This window comes from Brassica napus, chromosome A5 (genome assembly GCF_020379485.1).
Source record: "Brassica napus cultivar Da-Ae chromosome A5, Da-Ae, whole genome shotgun sequence".
Classification (NCBI taxonomy): domain Eukaryota; kingdom Viridiplantae; phylum Streptophyta; class Magnoliopsida; order Brassicales; family Brassicaceae; genus Brassica; species Brassica napus.
Genome location: NC_063438.1, coordinates 29,202,409 through 29,211,296, shown reverse-complemented (window position 1 = coordinate 29,211,296; position 8,888 = coordinate 29,202,409). Strand labels below are relative to the sequence as shown.

Here is an 8,888-nt window from a genome sequence, read left to right as displayed (position 1 = left end):
TCCATAGATTTTGAGAAAAAATCAAAAATATGAAAATATTATTTTAATGCGTATTTGCATCCTTAACTAACATATGATGAAGGTCAAAGTAGTTTGGAACTTTTGTTGTCTCTGTTTCTCTAGAGAATAACGATTTTATCGTGGTTAGTCCACCAATTTATGGAGTATTCTGAAGTTTGACTAAATTACTTGACAAAAAATTAAAACGATGTCCATGTACCATGAAATTTTGGTAAATGTTTTATATACTGAAGCCTATAATCTTTATTGTTGTTTTAAAAAATTTAACAATATTTTACATTTGTATTAATGTATGCTAAACTCTCTTTCATGGTACATGAGCAGCGTTTAATTTTTTTATAAATTAATTTTGCAAAACTTCATATAGACTTCGATTGTTACGAACCGCACCACAGTTAACAGTAACAAAAATCTCTACATATATTATATATCTAAACATTTTTATAACTGTTAAATCTGCACCGTAGTTGAACCATTTGTCTTACACCGTTCAATCTGCGGTTACCATTCGGAGCCATAATCCCTTTAAATTAATGGATTAACCATTATAAAATAGAAAGCCCAAGAAAAACATCTCCAATCAATCCAAAACATTTAAGCATTTCTTAGAGGAAAAAGGTAGAAGTAAATTATCCAATAAAGGCCTATTAAAACTGAAATGGGCTTAAAGCAATATCCACCACTCATCAATTATCCACTCCTTGTAAAAAAAATTATATAATTCAAAAAGACACATCTAAGGGGTTGCTCACCTTTTTTTCTGCTAAAGATTCTTAGCTTGTAGCCACAAAATCCAAAACAGAGAGAGAATATATAGCTTTTTATGGATTCTCTTCGATTCAACCTTCAGCAATCTCCCTTTCAGTTGAGACCCAGAAGAACTATTCGACCAAGAATCACTAACATTTCGAACCAAACCGAAGAAACCGATCCGCGACCACCATCCTCGGCCGGTAAGATCCAACGGTTAGTACTCAACAATGAAGGTCGTACTAAACTCAACGCCGGTCCTGACCGCGAATTCTATTCATACCCACGATTCGTGAACCACGTCGACGACGGTTTCATATCCTCCTTAACGGATCTCTACAGAAACCGGTTAAGATCCGGTTCGATCGTATTAGACCTGATGAGCTCATGGGTTAGCCATCTACCAGAAGAGGTGAAGTACGAGAAAGTAGTGGGACATGGTCTTAACGCACAGGAGCTTGCCAGAAACCCTAGACTCGATTACTTCTTCGTCAAGGATCTTAACGAGGATCAGAAACTCGAGTTCCAAGACAAATATTTCGATGCGGTTTTATGTTCTGTCGGTGTACAGTATCTACAACAACCCGAAAAGGTACCTAACATTAAAATAATATGTATATGTACATATGTCTATTTCCTAAACCGGACATGCGTATTAATGCTGCGTAGGTGTTTGCGGAAGTGTATAGAGTGTTGAAACCGGGAGGTGCGTTGATAGTGAGTTTTAGCAATCGGATGTTTTATGAGAAAGCAATCAGGGTTTGGAGAGATGGAACCGAGTACGGTCGGGTGCAACTGGTGGTTCAGTACTTTCAGTCTGTCCAAGGGTTTACTCAGCCTGAGACCATCCGGCAACAGCCTCCTCTTGGTGGAGGAGCTGAGAAACCGGTTTTGAATTGGTTTATGGGTTTAATTGGTTTAGCTTCTAGGCCGGACCCTTTTAATGCTGTGATTGCTTATAAGAATTTCAAACCTCTGTATGAGTAAACCAACAAATAGTCTATTATTTCATTTGAGAGTATAAATGCATTGTCACATTTTTTCTAATATTACTATGAATGGAAAATATATAGAAAAGAAGTTGATCTTGAATAACAAGTTTGAAACATAGATAAGAAAGAAAAAGAAGCTTTGAATTAGAGGACCAAATCCAGCTGGAGAAACTTACAAGACAAATTCAAAAACAGTAAAAAAAAAAATTAGATTTTTAGAAACCAATGAGATTGGAGGAACCTGTAATACAAAAGAATTAACTGAAAGAAAATTCAGACACACACACTGTGGAAATTATAATATATTATAACATAATTTTCAATAGCATGCATGTGTTTGTGTGTGATTCGTTTTGTTTGTAGATTCATGAACAATTTTAACAATATCCAAGCAAGGTAGCTTTGTCCCTTTCCACGAGTATCACGAGTTGTCTATATAATGAACTTTTTTTAATTTTATCTATGACATTACTAAAAATGCGTAATATTATGTTAATTGCATGTAGTACGTACTACTGATGTACAGTTAATTAGTAATGTTAAGTAGCTATGAAGTTACCAACCAAACAAATTTGGTTACGTTTTTATCAAAGGAAACGTCTACGGAAGTGTCAAAGACACAAAACAAATATTGAACCATAGATGAAGCAAAGAAGTTGATTCGAAGTTACCACTTGTTTTCTTAATCCCTGTATATATATACATGCATGTGTACTAACCCAATCATTCACCTCCTCAACCCATCATATCCTTCACATATCGATTTTTCTTCAACCCCTACCTCCTCGGCGAGTATGGCCAAACGCTTCCAGTTGAACCCAAAGCCCTTCAGTACTGACCCACCAGCCGATCCTCTCAAAAGGGTCTCTCTGATCCCAAGATCCGCCGAGCAGAAGCTGACTGATAACCAAGGTGAGAGGCGTCCCGTAGCCGCGAAAACTCACGAAGACGGTGAACAATCAGATGGTCACCATGTTGCTCCTCCTCTCAAAACTGTGGAACCTACTAAGGTGATGGATCATGAGACCGAGAAGAAGGGTTCCATTACCCCTAATACCGCACATCATCCTCATTCATCTGAGGATATCGTCGATGCCAATAGTCGACACTCTTTGGTGCCGAGATCACTGGGTGACAACTCTCTCGGTGGAAGATTTGGACCGGGAAAGAAACAAGCTTTCCATAGAAATGGGAGACCCATGTTTTCACTCTCTGATGACAGAGTGATGGCTGATAGAGTCTTGAAGACTCATAGTCCAGACATGATCTTCTTTGATGTCAAATCACTTCTCTCCGTTGTTGACGACATCTTCAAGTCTCATGTCCCATCCATCGACTCCTCTGCTCCTAAGGTTTTTTGAATCTTGCTCCGCAATCAATCCCCAGCATTTCATATATATATTGAATACTGATTTTATTTTTCTTTCAAATTCAAAATTGTGTAGCCGTCACTCGTTTTCAAGGACTATGCTGACCATGTCTCCTTTGAAACTTTCGCGGACCTCATCGATCAGATCTCTTGCGAGGTATTTACATACAGCCATCACATATGAAGCTTTTATTTTTCTAAAAAGTATCAATGTCTCTGACACAGATCGAGTGCAAGTGTCTTCATGGAGGGGAGTCGTCTCACGGTATGAAGACAACAGGGCTTCATTTAGACAGTCGCAATACGGCGACGTTTTCTGTTCTGTCCATGGTCTCCAAATACCGCTGGGATGCTAAGCTGGTCCTTATCCTTGCCGCTTTGGCCGTGAAATACGGCGTTTTTCTCCTCCTGGCGGAGACATACGCAACAAATCAGCTCACTAAATCTCTGGCACTCATCAAACAGCTGCCTAGCATCTTCTCTAGGCAGAACGCGCTACACCAGCGTCTCGACAAGACCCGAGTTCTGATGCAAGACATGGTTGATCTCACCACTACCATCATCCATATCCACCAACTCCCACCTCACCACATCACACCCGCGTTTACGGATCATGTCCCCACTGCAGTTTACTGGATTGTTCGCTGTGTTCTGATCTGCGCTTCTCATATCAGTGGCGCCAGCGGTTTCAAGCAGGAGTACGTTAACAAAAAAAATATATATTCCTATTTCGAAGCTTTCTTGTCCTTGAAGAAATCTGTTTTAAATTTCTTTTTAATATATTTGGGGTGTGCAGCCAAATCATGTCGTTTATGGAAGTTTCGGAGATACATGAGAATAGTGAAAGGCTTAGGAAGATCAATGCTTATCTGCTAGAACAACTCAAGAAGAGTCACCTGACCATAGGTGAGATTATATATGCATAATTCAAGTTCGGTTTGAAGCTCTCTTTCTCTTTGATTCTCTCATCTGGAGCGCTCTGTATACAGAGGATGGTATCATGGAAGAAGAGTATCAAGAACTCATTCAGACGTTCACTACTATCATTCACGTTGACGTTGTTCCTCCTCTCATTCGTCTTCTCAGGCCCATTGATTTTCTTTACCATGGAGATGGTGCTTCCAAGAGACGCGTAATCTATTTTTCTTTCAAAATCTCTTTGCCGCTCCTCCGTTTCTGCCTTTTGATTATGTTTTCAACCATTATTAACCTAGGTTGGGATCAATGTGCTCACCCAAAAGCACGTGCTTCTTCTTGTATCTGACCTAGAAAACATCGAAAAAGAGCTCTACATCCTGGAATCGCTCTACACAGAAGCATGGCAGCAGTCATTCGAGATTCTATGGGTCCCAGTTCAAGATTTCTGGACAGAAGCCGATGATGCTAAGTTCGAGTCACTTCATTCCAACATGAAGTGGTACGTTCTTGGAGAGCCTCGGAGGTTGAGGAGATCTGCTGTGAGGTTTATGAGACAATGGTGGGGATTCAAGAACAGACCTATACTCATTGCACTTGATCCCAAAGGTCAAGTTATGTCCACTAACGCTTTCCCCATGGTCTGGATCTGGCAACCCTTCGCCCATCCATTCACGACCTCAAGGGAACGTGATCTCTGGGGTGAGCAGGAGTGGAATCTTGAGTTCTTGATTGATGGCACCGATCCTCACTCCCTTAACCAGGTTTTCTTGAGTATTTATAAAATCATATTCCTTGTGTAGCAAGTAACCTAAAGAAGATGAGTATTTTTCTTATTATCAGCTTGTTGAAGGAAAATACATATGTCTCTATGGGGGAGAAGACATGCAATGGATCAGAAACTTCACCAGTCTGTGGCGTAGTGTCGCAAAAGCCGCAAACATTCAACTCGAGATGGTTTATGTTGGGAAAAGGAACCCTAAGAAGGGAATCCAGCCGATAATCAACACAATCAGAGAAGACAACCTCAGCCACACACTCCCGGACTTGTTCCAGATCTGGTTCTTCTGGACGAGGATCGAGAGCATGTGGGAGTCGAAGCAACGGATGCTAAAAGCCCACGGAACCAAAGAAAAGGACCTTGTTCTGCAAGAAATCGTTGCTATGTTGGGTTTTGGAGGGGAAGGAGATGGGTGGGGACTGGTGAGTAAAACTTCCGACTTGATGGTTCGTGCCAAAGGTAACTTGTTTTCGAATGCTTTGGCTGAATATAACGAGTGGGAAGTCAACATTCCCGCACATGGTTTTCTGAAAGCGCTCAATGACCATCTCTTGATGCGTATCCCACCCCACCACTGCACAAGGTTCATGCTTCCAGAGACTGCTGGGATTATACCCAATGAGGTCGAGTGCACCGAGTGCCGTAGGACCATGGAAAAGTATTACTTATACCAATGCTGCCTTGAGTGAGATCCCACAATATTGGTTTGGAAGCTTCTACAACATTCTAATAAAACCAACGTTTGCGTCTTTTTCTCCTTCGAATAATTTCTCTCGTGCTTCTCTACTTCATGTTGTTGTTGTTGCTGTTGCTTCTGGTCTATGAACGCAATATATTTGTACTAAAATTTGTTTATTTGTGATTTGAAAAATAAAGTACAAAGAATTTATGTATTTCGAAGCTTTTAGAACAATAAACCGACTGAGTAGTGTTCTCCTTTGTTGATTTCTTGAGTCCTAAACTTCTATAACACTGGTTAGCTTACAAAAATAATTGATTTTCTTCTTCTGTTGTCCGTAATCAACTTTTTTATTGAACACTAGACCACATTCTTTATGAATTTGATTAGTAGAAAGTGAACATATAGCTTTCTGAAACTAAATTAGTTTAGAGCTAACAAAGTAGACTAACTAGATGATAAATAAACAGTCAAAAGATGAACAATTTCTGGCATATAAATAAAATTTGGACATTCACTTTCTCGTGGATCTTTAGTACATAGATGAATGTTGACAACAAAAAGAATAAGAGAGACTTACATAAAAAGACACATTGTGAGTTTTGTTTACTCTATAAGACACAAAGCAACTTTGACACACTTTTTCCTGCCAGCTGTCTTTATTGAGACGGAAATAACCTTGGTTATTACTAAAGAGAAATATATTTATTTTAAGGAAGCAAACCGAAAAAGAACCAGTTACCTTATAATTGCAATAAAGGATAAAGCAATAAAACAAAAAGTTAGATATATGAGTTTATGAGAATATATCGTGAACGTCAGATCATTTTGAAGAAAGCAAATCCAACGATCCGGAGATGTGTTGATTTGTGGGCGAGTTTTTGTGGATGAATTCTCATGGACAAGGTTTCTCGTAGACAATTTGTGGACACCATATATGTGGACAAACAAATTGGTAGACAAGAGAAGCGTTGATAACATGATTTTATCGAATGTTATAGAAAATAATTGTCTTCTTTGTCTGTCTAAGAAAAAAATGAGAATTGTTTATTAACTTCTTGTATACTCGATTTAGATATTTATAAATTGAATAAAGAAGAATTTTTTTTGTGAATCAATGAATTATGGATCTAATTCGTCATTTAGTAAAATTTCTCTATAAAATTATTCATCATTCATCATTATCATGAAACAACGATTAAGCTTTTCTGTGGACACAATTCAGTGGTCGAACACACTTCTGTGGACACAGTTTATGTGGACGTGAAAATGTTACAAAATTTTCTGTGGACACCATATCTACCACCACCTTTTCCACCTCATGTCTTCCACCTCATATTCACATCCACCACCACAACATCCACCAACACGGCATCCACCACCACTTCCTCCTCCTTGCATCTTCCACCTTCGTATCCACATCGATCCACCACAACAGCATCCACAGCCACGGCATCCACCACCACATCCTCCTCCTCACGTCTTCCACCTCCGTATCAACATCCACCACCATAGCATCCACCATCACGGCATCCATAATCACCACCAGCTCTTCATCCTCACGTCTTCCACCTCTGTATCCACATCCACCACAACGGCATCCACCACCACCTCCTCCTCTCGAGTAGCCACCTCCACCACTGTTTTTACCCTCATGAACCAAGATAAAAAATCAGACAAGAAATTAACTTTCCATATATGAATCTGTTAGATATATCTATGAAATTAGGAACATAGAGTTATGATTGAGAATGGATTGGAGTTTCTGAATTCATGGTGTGACTCACCAATGGTCGAGTATGAAGAGTTGGCGGAACAGTTTCAGATCGAACAAAAGCTAGAGGTGGAGACATAATGCTTCAACAAAGTGATGGAGATGTCGAATTTGAGAAAGTGGATTAGGTTCGGATCGATCTGTAGTTTTAGTAGAAGTTGGTAAAGAGCCAAAATTAGGGTTCATATCTGGGAGTAATCGATTTTGAAAAGGGGATCTGTCTTACAAAAGTGAAAAAGATTTTATTATATTTCGAAATTTTTTATTTTCCTCACTAGTTTTCTAATCGTTATAATGAAAATGAGAAAATCGGTTGGTTCAGTTTCTTGGTTTACGATCTAGTTAGACACTTATCCAATAGTTATTCTTTACATAGATAAGGGGTAGTTATGACAATTTACTAAGAGAAAGTGTCTACTTGGGCCAAAGTGTCTATGAGAGTAATTCATAACTTGGAATGTGTCTCTGAGAGTAAATTTCTCAAAGAATAATGTAACATACATGAGATATATTTAAGGTTTCCAAATAAAGTTTGACATTAAATTTCCCACATTGCTTGGATAAGAGGATTTTTTGGGATAATATACAAGTGATGTGGCAATCTTTTACTAACTTTTGATTATGAGTTAGACAAACTTTTTGTAATACATGTATAATAATAGTCTATCTTGTTATAGTATATGCGTGTTGTTGGGGTTCAACTGTTTTTTATTAGATGTCGCTCACATTTAAGAAATTTTATTAAACGACTCATATCGCTTGAGCAAAAAGTTTTTGAACAATATATAAGTGTTGTGGCAGTATTACATTTTGTCAACAACAAAACTAATTGATGTTACAAATTAAAGGGGAAAGCAACGATTACTAGCCAGCTGTAGTTTAAAATTTTCCAAAACCTCAACGGTCTTTTTCAAATTGTTGCTTAAATAATCTCTTTTTTAGATACTGCAACCAAAAGGTACCAAGAAATACTCATTTGCTTTGTATGGAAACTGTATATTCAAATTCAATCCAAGTTACGAACTTGTGGTAAAATTTGAGAAGAACAAGTCATGCAGTGTTCAAATAAAAAAAAAAGAACAAGTCATGCAGATTTAATTCCAAACATACCAACATTACCTTTGGATACTACCAAATATTTAACGAAACATCACTTTTATAAAAGGAATTGCATTTGATTCGTATATCCTTGGTTACTCTAGTTTTTCTTTTTTTATTCTAGCCTTATCCTATATATATGAACTTGTAGAAATTCCATAGTTTTACCCCAAAAAGAGCAAAGAATCACTTCACACCTTTTGTTCACCTCACTCTTAATGCTATTTTGTGATACACGAGTAATATATACGTACTATAAAAAATAAACTAAATAAAAGTAAATGACAGAATCCACAAAATTATATAGCATAAGGGAAGCAACATAAGAATAAAAGCAAAGTAGCAATTAAATTCCATCTGTTCTAGGTTTGTTTTCTCGATCTCTTTTAGTAATATAAACTGCGAAATTAAATTACATGGTTGTCCAAATGATCACCGTTGTATTGGTTATATAACATATAAGAATGAATTCTTTCTTGGATGAAACATAAGACTGGTTACTAGCTATG

General features: G+C 37.9%; 2 protein-coding genes across 2 annotated transcripts; both read left to right on the top strand.

Annotated features, from left to right (window-relative positions):
* The first annotated feature begins 734 nt into the window (after window positions 1–734).
* LOC125609205 lies at window positions 735–1,818 on the top strand. The gene is made up of 2 exons (XM_048780324.1): window positions 735–1,363; window positions 1,441–1,818. The coding sequence occupies exons 1-2, from the start codon at window positions 845–847 to the stop codon at window positions 1,756–1,758; spliced, it is 837 nt and encodes a 278-aa protein (XP_048636281.1). The 5' UTR covers window positions 735–844; the 3' UTR covers window positions 1,759–1,818.
* Window positions 1,819–2,455: 637 nt separating this feature from the next.
* Window positions 2,456–5,721, top strand: LOC125609204 (protein SIEVE ELEMENT OCCLUSION A-like). Its single transcript, XM_048780323.1, has 7 exons — window positions 2,456–3,115; window positions 3,209–3,289; window positions 3,358–3,830; window positions 3,929–4,038; window positions 4,122–4,264; window positions 4,347–4,811; window positions 4,891–5,721. Exons 1-7 carry the CDS (start codon window positions 2,471–2,473, stop codon window positions 5,515–5,517), a joined length of 2,544 nt encoding a protein of 847 aa, XP_048636280.1. The 5' UTR covers window positions 2,456–2,470; the 3' UTR covers window positions 5,518–5,721.
* Window positions 5,722–8,888: the final 3,167 nt, after the last annotated feature.

Coding starts and splice junctions, on each gene's coding strand:
- LOC125609204 (XM_048780323.1), top strand. CDS start 2,471: ATGTGTACTAACCCAATCATTCACCTCCTCAACCCATCATATCCTTCA. Junction 3,290..3,357: donor TCGATCAGATCTCTTGCGAG/GTATTTACATAC, acceptor TCTCTGACACAG/ATCGAGTGCAAGTGTCTTCA. Junction 3,831..3,928: donor GCCAGCGGTTTCAAGCAGGA/GTACGTTAACAA, acceptor TGGGGTGTGCAG/CCAAATCATGTCGTTTATGG.
- LOC125609205 (XM_048780324.1), top strand. CDS start 845: ATGGATTCTCTTCGATTCAACCTTCAGCAATCTCCCTTTCAGTTGAGA. Junction 1,364..1,440: donor ATCTACAACAACCCGAAAAG/GTACCTAACATT, acceptor AATGCTGCGTAG/GTGTTTGCGGAAGTGTATAG.